The following is a 14,902-nucleotide window of genomic DNA, read 5'->3' as shown; positions in this document are numbered from 1 at the left end:
AGAATGGAAACAGCACATAACTAACAAAGGGGATCCCGAGTACTGTAAATTCGGGCAGCTACACATTCACTTCAGTGAAAAAAGTCCGAATGTGGCAGCATTCAAAGCTCATCAGAAATGTTGAAACGAGATAGAAACCAAACCTTTCCCCCACCCCCAAACGGTAGACAAGAAATATGGTTAATCATATTACTTTAATTGCTGATTATACAACGGGTTCAAGTGATACAGCTATCAGTCCATGAACTTTACACGAATCATGCAAGCCAAATTTTGGTCAGTGCTTCCAGGAAACAGGTCTTTCAACTTTCACAGCCTCATAATGGAATAATAGAAAGGCAAATATATCGACTAGTTATCAAGTTTTTATTTTTCTTCACCTGGCACGCATGCTGGCTGGAGATCTAACAACTTTATCACTGTTAACGTCATCTTCTATTTCACTTGCATCAGCACACAGCGCGTTGTTGTTGACACTCACTTCAGAACTAGCATTGCTGCTTGTTGCAAGGGGGGAATCAGAGACACTGAGTGTCCTGCTTTTAGTAGATCCTGATCTCACACTATACATAGAGGAGGCAGGGATGTTAGTCATCAGAGGCCGAAGATTACCTGGAATTGTACGCCGTATATCCTGCTCAAGAGGAAACACCAGTTAAATGATGCGAAGGGAAGAAAAAGAAGCAAAGGAAAAAGAAAATCCAGTTGACTTTTGACCACACTGTTTACAAAAATCTAACCTCTCACAACTAAAACCACACAAAGTTAAAGAAGACCATGGTTAAGAAATAGAACACAGAAACAAGTTTCACCAAATGTGCATTGGAACATCTAGTAAGTGTGACAATCTGGCTTGATCTAACAATGTATTACCAAATAAACACTTCCAATGACCTATTTGTACCAAAGCACAATTACAAGATTCTAAATGAAAATGCTTAAATAATGAAAAATGGAGGAAATGGAGCCATACCATATGCCTTATGGCCATATCCAAGGACTTCTTAGAGAGAGTTCTTCCAAACCCGGAGCTGTCAGGAGATGAAGACTTTCCGGATAAGTTACTTAAGGGTGAATGCTTGTCATCTTGTTTTGGTGGAACCAGCTTGCGCATATTTATTACCCTTTCAACCATTTTAGTGCCAATTAAAACAGGGCTCACATGGTCATTTGCTTTGGCATGCAATCTATTCCCAGCAGGCACAGAGCTTCCACTGCTGTGAATAATGCCATTAGGAGGTCTTCCTCTTGATGGAGAGCATGATTGTCGCCTGACCCTTCCGTTTGCCACAGGCTCGACAGATGAAGATCGAACAGTGGGACCTCCAGGCCGACCCCTACTTGCTGAAACAGGCCTATCTGTTGGTATTGATGTCCTAAGATTTGGAGGCGCATCAAGGGAGAAGCCAGGCATATCTGAAGGCTTCCATGGCCTAGGTTTCACAGTCGGAGAACTTGAACGTGCTGGCACTGGGTTTTTTGTGGTGCTAGAGACCAACTTGGTAACTGATGAGGAGGATGGAGATTTAACTGATGGCACAGATGTAATTGTTGCACTTGATGTTGTTGCAGGCCTACGAGTTGGAGTTGCTGACCTTGATGTAGGCTTCGATGCAGGTATACTTGGCCTAGCAGTTGGCGTTGACGATCTCACCATAGGTCTGGAAGTAGGTGTAGAAGATCTTGGTGGAACTGTTGGCTTGGCTGAAGCCAAACTGGCACGTGAAGAAGGTGTTGCCGACCTTGTAGGTCTAGACATGGCAGCTGATGTTGCTTTGGATGTTGTGGTTAACGACGGCTTTGAACCTGTACTTAATGTTGGTTTAGGTGCTGAGGTCATGGTAGATTTAGATGTTGCAGTTAAAGTGGGGCGCCCAGTTGGTGTAGAAGGCCGTGATCCCCCTGATGAGGAGGGTCTGCGAATTCCTCCACTCGAAGTGGTCAACCCAGTAGATGAAGTTTGCTGTCTAGATGGTAAGTTGCTCCTTACTGCATTCTCTGTCTGTGGATTTGCTAACTTCAACAAAGCAAACAAATTGCACAATAGAGTTACTGCCACATTCACAAGTACATACTCAGGACGTGTCAACTACATATTAAATTACAGTCATAATGATAGTTCTAAACTACGGAAGCCTTAAACAGGATGTACTGTTGACCCACATTGTCTTAACAGAATATTCAAGTGCTCTTTAAGAATATATTCAGCAAATCATATGATGACATCAATGTTGTACTAAAACACAATCAGATAGGAAGTTTACTTACTTTATTTATTTTTTATCCTTTTGGTTTTGATAATCTCAACCTCCCCGATATACTGCATTGCCAATTTTCCTTTAACGAAACCCCTATCAAGATCCCAGATAAAAAGACAAACAAACTACAATTTCAGCAGAAAATGGAATGGTTCTCATCCAAGGAGATCCAAATTTCATTTGGCATACAATGCTTTAAAAAATGAATTGAGCGTGAGTTTACACACTGCTTTTTACCATATAGGAGTCTAAAGTGGCTTTGGTCAATCACAGGACATAAGTCAAAAACTCAATATTCTAACTCCTCAATTTAGGCCATATAATACTGTAGATTTCATATTACCAAAATCCTCAAAGATTGCAAAGTCTGCACACAAATACTTATAATCTTATTCTTCTTAAGCTCTTACCCTAGATTTGAGTGTTAAGGGACGAGCTTTAGGTGTTCCCAGCTGACTCATAACAGTTTTCTGAGATTCCATCTCCAATGAAGGAAAAAGGGGAGTACCAGGAGGTGTAAGAAGCCTGAAAACATTAGATAAATATAGAAATAAATAAATAAAAACGCTTATAAGCACCTTGTATTCAAATTAACAGAAAACCATCAATTTCATGTTTCAGCTAATCATCTTTAAAAAAAATTGAAGTAGAAATCTCTCATCGTGAATACCTAAGAAAATACTACCATATACATATGATAGTATCCAATGTTCTAGTTATAGTGCCTTGAAGGACAAACATTCCAGATCATTAGAACTCCATGACTATAAGCTTCTTGCATGCGACTCTACTAGCCAGACTAATGTGTAAAGTGCAAGATACCACAATGGCCACAAGTCATAAAACAAGTACTTTAACCTCTCAACTGAATTAAAAAGGCAAGGATATAGGAAAAGAAAATAATACATAATTCTGTTGATAAACATACAAGGGTAATGCTGTGTCCTGATCCACTAAAGTTGCCAGCAGCATAAAAATTTTAATTGACAAAGGAATTTACAGCAAAGAGTAAAAAGAATGGAAAGTGCAAAGTGCATAAGCAAACAACACTCACAGAGTCCTCTCTTAAATGTGGAAGTGTGAAATAATTTTTGAGCATTAAACGTATCAGCTATAATCCGTAGTGAAAAGTTTCATCAGTGCAAGGCTCTAAACTCCCTCTCACTTATAGAGTTAATGTTAGGCATTAAACTCCCTTCAAAAGCTAGTGGTAAAACAATTACCAAGCACAATAACTCCATAAATTACAATACCCAATAAGCTCAAGACCAACTAAAAAAAAATTCAAATTCACCAATGTACCAATCATAATCATTTTTATCAGTGTCAGAATTCAGGAAATCATCGGTGGCTGTCTTTCGCACTGGTGCAGGCGTTGTAGATGCAATATTAAAAATAGAACTACCAGATTTTGTGCCTGCAAGCAGAAAAGAATTAAAAACAAAATCAATAATCAAATTAAACGATGCTATAATTTGAAGAGAAAAGGACATATGATTAACAGAACAGTGATCCAGAAAAATAACCGGTAAAGCCCACGAACCTAATGCTAGTATATATCCACTTTATACAATAATTCTACGACTACGCACTTGTTTAATTGGAGAAAGCCATCGGATTACGTCAACAAATGGCTCAATATTCAAATCAAATCTATCAAAAGATCCATGCACCACCCAACAACTACCACAAACACGAAATTTCCATCAACTTCAGAACAAATTCCACATAAGCCTTAGAGTTTTTAATAGAAGAAAGAAAACAACATAATGTTAATCCAAGATCAACATCTCATACCAAGGGGAGCATCGAAATCGTCGGAGTTGTTAAGTAGAAGAAGATTGTTCCGCTCCTTCTCGCGTTTTTGCATCTCGAAAAACAATGCCAGCTCCTCATCTTTCTCCTTCATCATCGACGTCTTTAGACTCCCCATTTGCAGCTGCTGCCTCTGCTTCAACCCTGTCTCTTCGGCCCTAAAACTCCGATTCATTTCGAGAAACCAAAAAGTTTGCACAACCACACAAACCGTTTCCACAGCCACGCAAACCCTAAAACACTTAATTCATCACTGTTTTTTCACCTCAAAACCCTAGCTTTGTCGATTCACCACCTCAAAACATAAACATTTAATCCCTATCCTTCTCAACATTTTATCCAACAATCACAGATCCGATACTAAACCTCGAACGCTCTCAAAATTTCAGCCAAAAATCAGCTCAGACTCATCAAGCTTTTCGCATTCTCCAGAGAAAAAAAATCCCTCGCTTATTTCGATAATGTCAAAAACTAGGATATCAAAACATGCTCTAGGATGAAATAAATAGCATTGGAAAACATATATTCAAAAAAAAATTTTGGAGCTAAAGGAAAGGAGGAGGAGGTTTTAGTTTAGAGAGAGACGGAGAGAGAACCTGAGCAAGGACTTTGAGATCAGAAGAGTGGCAGCGAATGTTAATTGGAGGGGTTAAAGGGGGGAAATAACAATATAACGAGGGTTGATTTTGATATTTTCGGGGCGTGGGCTCCACTAGATACAAAGATTAGAGAGAGAGAGAGAGAGAGACAGAGGGGAAGTCACGGGGGTGGGGTATTATTAATGCAACTAACAAAAACGAGTGTTTGCTTGTTCATCTCCTCTTCTCTTAAAAGTTACGTTATCAGATTTTCAGATTGTTCTTTCTTGCTTTCTTTCCTGCGGGACGGATAATTGCGGATCCAAGCCCCCTTTAGTTTTATGTATTTGCGATCATGCTCCTTGAAACTTCCAGATTTCTTTTAATTACGTACTAGTAGTATGTTTTTTTATGAGACTTAACAACTAATCTAGTCTACTCTTAGACCTACTTCTACCTAGCTTACCGGGGGTTTTAGATTTAGAAGAAATCACAAATAGTAACACATTGATAGGAGTTAGGGTTTGAATCCTTGACCTCCCAACCCACTAAAATTTAAAGTTTTTTATGGTGGCCAACAACTCTTTACATACTAGTAACATGTTATATGTAGTTTTTTTGGCTTACAAACCGACTCGGCTAACAAAGCAATGGGACGAGTACGTAACATACTCAGGATTTGTTTGTTTCAGTGTAAAATATTTTTCGAAAAATCTTTTCCAAATTTTTCAGCATTTGAATGCAATTAGACCACTAAAAACCTTTTCTTTAGGAAAATAATTTTCATCCTCTAGTGGAAAACAACTTACACAAATAGATCTTTTGAAGTTACTTTCCTTACTTGTCGTGAATTATGAATTTAACATCCCAAACTGTCTATTTGTATCATCACTGAAGATCTATCCTTCTTCCGGCAACCCCATCACCAACTCCATCAAATCCACTCTAGGGCTCCTCGTTAATTATAGATTCCACTTCTCTCTCACGGATCACGAGTATTTGCAGATATGATAGAATTATACCTGAGGAGATTTGGTGAGGAGGAGGGGATGAGCGACGAAGAGATTGTTGAGTTTTGCTTCACTAGTTTAAATCTCCATAACTGCTCAAATCTTTAAATCAACCTAAATTTGACAGCTTATTCTTGTGGGATCTTACTTTCTAGTTTGGGAAAGAATCAGTTTATGCCTTCATGAATGGTAAACAGAGTAGAGTACTTGCAGACATTCTGTCAAATTTATATGTTAAAAGTTGAACCAAACATCACACAAATCTTGAAAAATCAAAATTTTTTTACAGAAAATGTCTTTCGCTGAAAATATTTTCTCATGGAAAATATTCTATGTTGAAACAAACGGACCCTTAAATGTGTAAATTCTTAAAATGGAAAATGATTTCCCCTTTTTTGAATCATCAGCACAAGTGATAGTTTTTCTATTTTATATCTACTCTTACTCTATACTAAGGGGGAGGAGTAGGTCCAGATAACTTTTTTATTCTATATCTACTCATACTCTGTATTAAGAGGGAGGGGTAGGTCCAAATGGCCAAAGAAAAATTATGAGGGAATCGGACCACCACTGGACAAAAACGAGTGCCTTTGCACTATTGATAAAATTTTCAAAAAAATTCTGAATATGAATGCAAGTCAAGGGATTTAGTCCTTCAATCTGCACCGAAGAAGAGTCTAAAAGCTCTCCCTAACTGCCAAGGACTCTAAAAGTAGTTGTTAGAGTAGTTGGTTATCATTCGGGTTTATCTAATTGTGCTGATTATTATAGGTTACTTTTTGCTTTTCAATCTTTTCTTGAAGCAAAGGGTGGCATGTTTAAATTTGCCTGTGCTAGTATTCTTTTATTATTATTATTATTATTATTATTTCTGCAATCACGTTCCGTAGGCTATTTCATGTGTAATGAATGCATCAATAATTATTTAATGTTGTAGTCCATCACGGGACAATTGTTCTTGAATTTTCTGTATCATCAGATGTTTTACTTTGTACCCCAAATTAAGTTACTTCCAATTACATAATACTAGTACTATGTAAGTTGGATTACCATGGAACTTTGCTTGAAAACCTCTTCATTACATTCATTTTGACAGTTTGGCTTCCGTTGAGCTAAAAGCTGGCCTATTGGAATTTGGATGATATTCCATTTTTGCCTCTTGGGTCGATCTGGATATGGCTTTATTTATTTGTTTATTTGGCCTTGTTTGGACAGCCATTCTCGAAAAGAAAATTGTTACGTTTTCCGTGAACATATTTCCCAAACACCTTTTTACCTCGTATATATCAAATCGCTACAGTAATTTTTCTACAAAAAATCTAGAAAAATGCAATCCAAACACAACCTTATTTTGTCTACTTCATCTAAACCTTTCGATTATTTCTTTCGTTTTAATTCACCACTATAGTCTAAAAATCTCTCAGTGCTATTGATGAATGTCCTAAAAACCATCTTAATCAGTTAAATTCGGTGGTTAGCATTGTTAATGCATTGAACTGGGTCAATTTAAATTTTAATATGCTGTATATGAATTCTACAGAAATGAAATAGCAAGTATTAACTAATTTAATACAGGAATTCGTGAACACATTTAACAGTTTAAAACCGAATCGTGGTTGTGGTTTACGGTGAACACGTATAACAGTTTAAGCAAGGAAACAGAATTGATCACTTTCTCTTGCCTACACGAAGGTGTTTACGTTCTGATAAGAATAATGTGATGGGAACCGAAGGAACTTTTAAAGTTCGACACGCCAACGATAGGCGTATCTCGACGTTGACAACTGCTGCAGCTCCAAAATGTGATTGAGAAAGAAAGGCAATGCATGGTGACTTTTTCCTAATTTCCGGAAGCATAAGTTGGTGAGACACAAAAGGCTCAATAATACCTACTACTTTAAAAGGCTTTTACGCGGAAGCTCAGCAACGCACTAAAACAGATTAATTTTTTAAAAAAATTACTGTAACATTTTTTTGATGTAACATACGTAAGATAAAAAAATGATTGAAAAATATATTGATGATGTATATAAATACAAAAGAGCAAATAATTCATTCACTATCTAAACACACCAATGCCTTCTAATACAATTAGATCAGTGCAGGTATGGTTGGAATTTTGATGCAATTCTATAGTATCATATTTTTATAATTTGGTATACTATTATATAATTATTCGTTGTACGTGGAAGTTTTATTCGTACATACCAATTCAATGTATACATATAACTTGATTTGTAAATATACAATAAAAATTTAAAAATTATATATAACAATAATATATAATTATATCAAATTCAACTGCACCTGCAAGAATCCCTAATACAAAATTGCTTATAATTTTGACGAGTATCTCCTTTGATTTGTGTTTACAAGTCCTATTATAGCATAGAGTTGATGTCACGTTGTTTAGATATGGTTAGAGCTTTTAATGAACGGAGGTACTCGAATTGTTTGAATTTGAAAAAAAAAAACATTTTATAAATGGCTCGAGTTCAAATACAATAATAGACTCGTTTAATAATCGAGACAAACACAAACTTATCTGCGAACTATTTGAATAGTTCATGAACACATATGTAATTATAAAAATAAATAAATACAAACATAAATACATTTAAAATTATTTAAAGTATATTACATTTTACTAAACAAAGTAATTATACATAAATTTGTATTATTTACTTCTTTAAAATCAAGAAATACCATTAAACTTATTCTAAATAAATATATATTACTTACTCCAAACTTAAATTTAGATCTCAAGCTCAAATTAAATCATCTCCAAACTTAGATTCGATTTCGAACTCAAATTCGGCTCGTTTAGTTTAACAAGTCTAGCTCAAACTTAGACTCGAATATTTGTACAAATAAATGAAATGAATCGAATTTGATCAATACTTATAGTTCATTTAATATTTGAGTCAAAATTGACCCTGCTCGTATAATACACAAACAATACCTGAACATCTTATAAAAATGTGCATGTATAGAGTACGTCATACTTTCTAAATTGCCATAATTCCTCAAGAACCTAACTTAAATAAGCTGAGTGAACGCCTGTGATTTTGTTCATGTTCATTGGGGATGGGTTAATTTGGTTTGAAACACTTTAATAACAATTTAGGGTGCACTTTTATTTTTTTCTTTTTAAAAGTTGAGAATGCAAACTGAGAATCTTTGAAATCATTGAGGGTTCAAAGTAATTTTGGTCGATACAAAAAAAAAAAAATGGCCATCTCAATTACAGTAGGAAAAAAATATTTTGCTACAAATTAAATTTTTTTGGTCAAATGCTACAAATTAATTGGATTAGTGCAACTAAACATTATCGATACTGGTAAAACAGTGACAAGGCTGCCGATTGTCTCTCCTTCCCCATATAGCCCAAATCATCATTAATTGTTCTTTTTTTTCCGGGTGCCTGAAGATCGGTTATGGCAGAAAAGAAGAAGATGAAAAGCGAAGCTAGCAGCAGTAACAGTAATAGCAGCGGTGGTCAAAATAGTAGCAGAGCAGAAAGCGTCGTCATGGATGTTGGCCGCCGTCGGAACTCTTGCGGTTACTGCAGATCCGCCAGTCATACAAGTATTTCTCACGGTCAGTCTCTTAATTATGCTTAATTTTGATACTTATCCAGGTAATTTTGATGTCATCGCGCTCTCAATTTAGTTTTTTGTTATGGCAAAGTTTAAATTTTTGGGAGAATTGTTATTTTTCTGTCAGAATTATGTGTTCTGTGGAGGTTAATTCTGTTGAAACGATCAGAAGTTTGTGAGCAATTAGTTAAGATTATTTATTACTCCTTCACCCTCTCTCCTCATAAAAAGCTGCAATTCTCGGCTTCTATCTTTTTGGTTTTGTTTTGTTTCTGATCGACATACCGGTGATAGTAAATTTTTCATCACTATGGCAATAGGCCGTCATTATGATTGCCAAAATGTAAACGACAGCTACTCGATCTTAGTCTGAATTTGATTATTTCCAAATGGTCATGCAACAATGACAAAAATATCACTTCTGCAATGAGACCGCTATTAGTCCATGCAATTCTTTTGATTTTTACTTTTTTCCATGCGAAACCTAAGGTAGTTACGGGGCGAGGATATTTGTACAAAAGATTATTTTGATAGATTTAAATGGTCATGCGATTATGACAAAGATATCACTTCTGCAATAAGCCAAGTTCAAATGGTCAATGCAGTTCTTTCTTTTTGTTTCCCCTTTATTTATTTATTCTTGTGTCTGTATAGAAAAAAATATATGTACGTCACCAACATTCTCTTCTTTGAAATATAATCCATTTGAATTACCTACTTTTGGAGCTCAATTGGAAATACTTGGAGAATGATAGAAAGTTAAATTAAATACCTGAAATCCAAATATTTGATTCTTGGAGCTCAACAGTTGATCTTTTATAGAGAAGGAATGATTAAGGATGTATTTCTCTTGGGATTATTGGACCACTAAAAGGGATATCAGAGAAAGAAGAGATTAATAATGTTATTCAATGTTACATGCTCATAATAATTGCAAACAAGTTCCACTTTGGAAATTAGTTTGATATGACGTTTTAATATCTTCTTCTGCCTTTGTTGAATATTATTATTTAAAAGGTTTTGGTGTCACCTTCTCTTTGAAATTTTGTTGTTCTTAATTTGCAGGATTATGGGCTCTGAGTCTGACAGTTGATGACTATCAAGGTCTGTATCTCCTGTTTTTCTAACAAAGTTGTTCTGGAGAACTTTAGATAGCAAATACTTGATCTTTCGTTGTTTAAAAAGTATAATAGGGCCTTTTTGCTTTGGTATTTTATCTTGGAGCCTTTTCTTGAATGTTACGAGTTTTAGTGAAATCTCTCTACATTGTAGCTCTTCTTGATAGAGGTTGGAGAAGGTCGGGCTGCTTTGTATACAAACCTGAGATGGAGAGGACATGCTGTCCGTCGTATACCATCCGTCTCGAAGCCAGTGAATTTGTTCCAACTAAAGAGCAACTTCGAGTATCAAAACGAGTGCAAAGGTTTTATTGTGTTGCAACTCCTTCTATCTCCTCATGTTTATTCTTCGGTTTATCGTTGAATGTTCACCCAAGGCAAAGAAAAGTTTGGGCAAAGTTAACATAGATACACATGCATCTATATACCATTGGGAAGCGCATAAGTGCCTATATCGTTTTCTTTCTCTGTTGGATGTGCTGTTTTGATTCGTACGTGCATATATTAGTGAATGTGAGTAATGACAACCTTGTATTTCTCCAGAGGTTTAGATCCAACTATTCTTGGTTGATATAAATGCCAACTCTAGTATAATGCTACATTTTTCATGTCAGCTCCAGTTCACGGCTTGCCAGGAAAAGAATTTTGCACCGTTTGGAATCAATCTTGAAGTATTTGCTACTGTCTGTTTGTCCAATTTATAGAATGTACTTGCTATCATAACTCTGGTTCCTTCTTTTCCAATTGGTGCTTTCTTCTTTGTATCCGGGTTCTTTACAATTTATGTGTTGGAATTCTGGAATCCTCAATGGTTCATTTGCTAGTCTTTCCAAAATTGTGATTCCAAATTGAGTGCAAAATTATACAGTGAAATATAAGTTATCTAGATACAATGAAAAGTTTCAGTGAAAGTAATTAAATACAAAAATGACTTTCTTCTAGGTTTCTAGATGGCACATTGGATGTTAGAAAACCAGAGAAAGTAATGAATGAATGGAGTATTAGTGGGGGATCCTGCAGCTCTTCCCAAAATGAAAGTGCAAACTGCATGGCAATGGAGTTTTCCTCAGGTGATCACGAAGAACAGAAGAACCAAGGTGAACAGATTATACACTGCTTATCAAACCAGATAGATATTGTGGTTCAAGAATATGTTAAAAGCGCATTTTCCTGTGATCTTGAATTGCCAAAAGCTTCTGTCAAAGTAGTTGCACCAGCTAAAAGAAAGTTACTTGTTGAAGGGTCAGAAGACTTATTATTCACCAGCAATGTATCATTCCAGATCTCTGCTGCTTTAAGACAAGCTAAGAAGGGCGTTGGACATGTACAATATTCAAAGTGCAGTACAGAGGAAAATGGTCAGTATCCTGAGATTTCTCCAAAATTGATTGCAGAAATTCTTGCAAGGCACCTAAAGGAGGTGCCAGAATCCTGTGGTTTGTCAATTAGAGCTTGCAATGGGCACATTAATTTCTATTCTACTGGCAACCAAAATATGTACAATGATATCGTTAAAAGTGGGACAATGTGGAAGCAGCTACCTGCAGAAAGTGGTAGGAAACATAGCTGCTTGAATAAAATCTTTGTAACTTCTCAAGGCAAAAGAAGGCAGCTTGAGATTCGTTTGAGAAGGTCCAGTTATGATCCTGAAGAATATTCCTTGTACAGGAAGTACCAACTTAGAGTGCATAATGATACTCCCGATCAGGTCTCTGAATTCTCATACAGGAGATTTCTGGTTGATACTCCCTTAATATTTGTTCCTCCTACTGGAGATGGTACAGTTCCCCCTTGTGGCTTTGGTTCTTTCCATCAGCAGTACCTGATCGACGGGCAGCTAGTTGCAGTTGGTGTAATAGATATTCTTCCTAAATGTTTGTCTAGTAAATATTTATTCTGGGACCCAGACCTTGCCTTCTTATCACTAGGTAAGTATTCAGCCCTGGAAGAAATAAGATGGGTGAAAGAGAATCAAGTACATTGTCCCAGTCTACAATACTATTATCTTGGTTATTACATTCACTCATGCAACAAGATGAGATACAAAGCAGCTTATCGACCCTCTGAACTCCTTTGCCCTCTTCGCTATCAGTAAGTTATTCTTCTTCCTTGTGAAAATGGGACAACTAAGTGAAATATCATAATCAATTAATCTCATAGTTTGGAGCACCACAGCATGGTTGTTTTCCATTCTTTTTGGGTGTTATATCATACTTTTAGCCCCATAAGATGAACCTATTAAATGTTACCAATATAAGTTTGTTCTATGCACTATGATTTCTATTGCTGTTAGGAATTTGCTTTTGTCCTCGTGAAGGCTACGGTTTTGGGATGAGTTACATCCAATTCTTTTACTTTAAAGGCATATTTTTGGAGAGGTGGATGTGCCACACTAGTGGCATCAGTTGCACTCCTTTTTTTCTTTTCTTTTTTTGGTGGACCATTCTTGTACATTTCAGTTGCATGACCTGAAAGATGTATTCCAAGGCTAGCTTGGGATGGTCAAATCCACATGGTCGCCCTTGGAATCCCTGTGTGTGCAATATTAGTTAGAAAGCTTTATATTAAATTTAACCATTTAACATTTGTGTCAGACAGATCGATGTGAGGTTTTGGGAGATTAATTATGGCCTGAATATCATCATTTTTCGTCTAAATAATCATGAAGGTTTAATTAAAAACGAGTATTTTTTCCCCAGTCTATGAAGCCCAATTTTTCCTTAATGTAACGCAGATGTTATTCTTCCACATATTCACTAATAATTGCAATGGATTTTACTTTGTCAGCAAGTCACAGTCTTTGGAACCCACCTGGTCTTCAAGCTTTTAAGTTATTTCTAACTGGCATTATTTTCTGTAGGTGGATTCCATTTGATGTTGCGAAGCCCCTGCTTGACAGGAAAAGATATGTTGTTTTATCTGATTTTGCCTCATTAACAAAGGGGGAGCCGTTGCCACCTACCACTCTTCAAAACCATATGGAAGATCTCCATGGTGATCTCTTCAGTGAATGCAAAGATGATGTATTTATTCATGAGGACGTGGAAATGATTGAACTTGATTCTGAAGATTCTGATGTTGACTCAGAGCCAGAAACTAGTTCTTCACCACCTGCAGCAGCTGAAGATGGAGATGTTGGTAATATCTTGATTGGTATGAAGTCATTGCGGTTACGATTTAAGGTATTTACATGACATTCTTTACTTTAATTATGGTATATTCTAATTGTCAGTATCCTTTATCGTTAGAGAAGACATTTCTTTTAAGTTGGTATCTTCCATGTTAATCTAGTAAGACAGTTATGGAAATATTAGCTTTTCCTTTCTAAATAATCTAGATTTAAAAAGGCAAAAAAAAAAAAAAGAGGAGTGCCAGTCTATAAATGGTAATTCTGTTTTCAATATTAACACATTATCCTGTTTGTAAAGATTACCTCTAGTTGCTGCTGACAACTCCTTGAATTCAGCGACCCTGACACATTACACATGCCTATGCTTCGATCTTAGTCATTACCTAACTTGTACTGTTTTCAATCACCCTGGAATGTCTTACTGTAGATCGCTAAGAAACTCACTAAGGTAGATCAAATTTCCCCACTTTGTACTGCAGTGTAACTTAATCTAAATCTTATTGTGCTTGAAGGACCTGTGTCAAGCTTTTGGTTCCAGCGAAAGGAGGTACATGGAAACCCAATTGCAGAGATACATGAGAGCTGTTGGTGCCGAACTCTCTGAGCGCATTGTGTATCAGCCTGATCTGCCATTGACAAGAATGCAAGAAATAGACGAGTGATTGAAAGGAAAATCGGGACAGATTGAAATGAAACTTGCTGTCTGCGTGGAATTTTAGAGTAACCGATTGCTGATCAGGTTGTGGAGTCTTGAAACAAAAGAAGAAAAATTGGTGCTTATTGATTTTGGGTGAACTGATTTTGAGTGGTTCACTTAGCAAGTTGTTCACCTTAAGTCTCAAATTGCCTGTAATCTGCTTCAAAGATGTAATCTTGACCGACCTTCATGTTTTAAGTTAAATGTATGTCTTAATTGCAAGACAATGACCGAACACTTGCAAATTCGAGACTAGCTATAGATGATCATTTTCAGTTTCAAACAGGGATGATACTATTTGTGTTCTACTTTTCATGAGGTCATGCATGACTTTCTTTTCTACAGTTTCTTTTGTAGGTGTTCTAGAATATTTATGAAAGAGGAAAGACGAAGGATTATTGATCGATTTGACTTTCGAGTTGCATGATTTGCCAAACGCGGGTTGTTAATTAATGTTATTGGTGTTTACTGTATTTAGTATGCTAAGCAAGCAAGAATATCAACCTTCCTTTTCGTCGCGATGATAAACCTTCTTATCCATTTCCTTAAGTAAGTCTTTTTGGGCCAAATCTCTTTTAACTCTCGCACGCAAATAAAAAAAATCTGTGACCAAGAAATTCATCATCCCAGAAGCGGTTTAGGACAATAGCTTCCCTAATATCATGCGGAGTAGGTTTCCTTGGACCAGGACCAAGAA

The 14,902-nt window shown here is 36.2% G+C and overlaps 2 protein-coding genes across 3 annotated transcripts; one reads left to right on the top strand and one right to left on the bottom strand.

Annotated features, from left to right (window-relative positions):
• Positions 1 to 164: 164 nt before the first annotated feature.
• On the bottom strand, positions 165 to 4,694 carry LOC113762915 (mucin-5AC). Its single transcript, XM_027306549.1, has 5 exons — positions 4,056 to 4,694; positions 3,561 to 3,675; positions 2,669 to 2,783; positions 974 to 2,017; positions 165 to 634 (listed from the first exon to the last, which is right to left on the bottom strand). The coding sequence occupies exons 1-5, from the start codon at positions 4,246 to 4,248 to the stop codon at positions 377 to 379; spliced, it is 1,725 nt and encodes a 574-aa protein (XP_027162350.1). The 5' UTR covers positions 4,249 to 4,694; the 3' UTR covers positions 165 to 376.
• Positions 4,695 to 8,954: 4,260 nt separating this feature from the next.
• LOC113763097 (arginyl-tRNA--protein transferase 2) lies at positions 8,955 to 14,609 on the top strand. 2 transcript variants are annotated; one of them, XM_027306807.1, is made up of 7 exons: positions 8,955 to 9,261; positions 10,326 to 10,364; positions 10,533 to 10,683; positions 11,321 to 11,475; positions 11,620 to 12,469; positions 13,239 to 13,560; positions 14,021 to 14,609. In XM_027306807.1, exons 1-7 carry the CDS (start codon positions 9,099 to 9,101, stop codon positions 14,168 to 14,170), a joined length of 1,830 nt encoding a protein of 609 aa, XP_027162608.1. In that variant the 5' UTR covers positions 8,955 to 9,098; the 3' UTR covers positions 14,171 to 14,609. The 2 variants fall into 2 exon arrangements, with proteins under 2 accessions (XP_027162608.1, XP_027162606.1); XM_027306805.1 differs by having other exon boundaries at positions 11,321 to 12,469.
• Positions 14,610 to 14,902: the final 293 nt, after the last annotated feature.

Source organism: Coffea eugenioides, chromosome 2, assembly GCF_003713205.1.
Source record: "Coffea eugenioides isolate CCC68of chromosome 2, Ceug_1.0, whole genome shotgun sequence".
NCBI classification, from domain to species: Eukaryota; Viridiplantae; Streptophyta; class Magnoliopsida; order Gentianales; family Rubiaceae; genus Coffea; species Coffea eugenioides.
The sequence above is the reverse complement of the archived record's forward strand: the minus strand, read 5'-3'. Positions and strand labels throughout refer to the sequence as shown.

What these genes read in the sequence shown, in the direction of transcription:
- LOC113762915 (XM_027306549.1), bottom strand. Translation starts at nt 4,248, where the DNA reads ATGAATCGGAGTTTTAGGGCCGAAGAGACAGGGTTGAAGCAGAGGCAG. An exon ending in CCTTAACACTCAAATCTAGG is followed by an intron (nt 2,018 to 2,668) that starts GTAAGAGCTTAA and finishes GCTTTGTTGAAG; the next exon opens with TTAGCAAATCCACAGACAGA. An exon ending in ATATGGCCATAAGGCATATG is followed by an intron (nt 635 to 973) that starts GTATGGCTCCAT and finishes CCTCTTGAGCAG; the next exon opens with GATATACGGCGTACAATTCC.
- LOC113763097 (XM_027306805.1), top strand. Translation starts at nt 9,099, where the DNA reads ATGGCAGAAAAGAAGAAGATGAAAAGCGAAGCTAGCAGCAGTAACAGT. An exon ending in GACAGTTGATGACTATCAAG is followed by an intron (nt 10,365 to 10,532) that starts GTCTGTATCTCC and finishes TCTACATTGTAG; the next exon opens with CTCTTCTTGATAGAGGTTGG. An exon ending in CATTGCGGTTACGATTTAAG is followed by an intron (nt 13,561 to 14,020) that starts GTATTTACATGA and finishes TTGTGCTTGAAG; the next exon opens with GACCTGTGTCAAGCTTTTGG.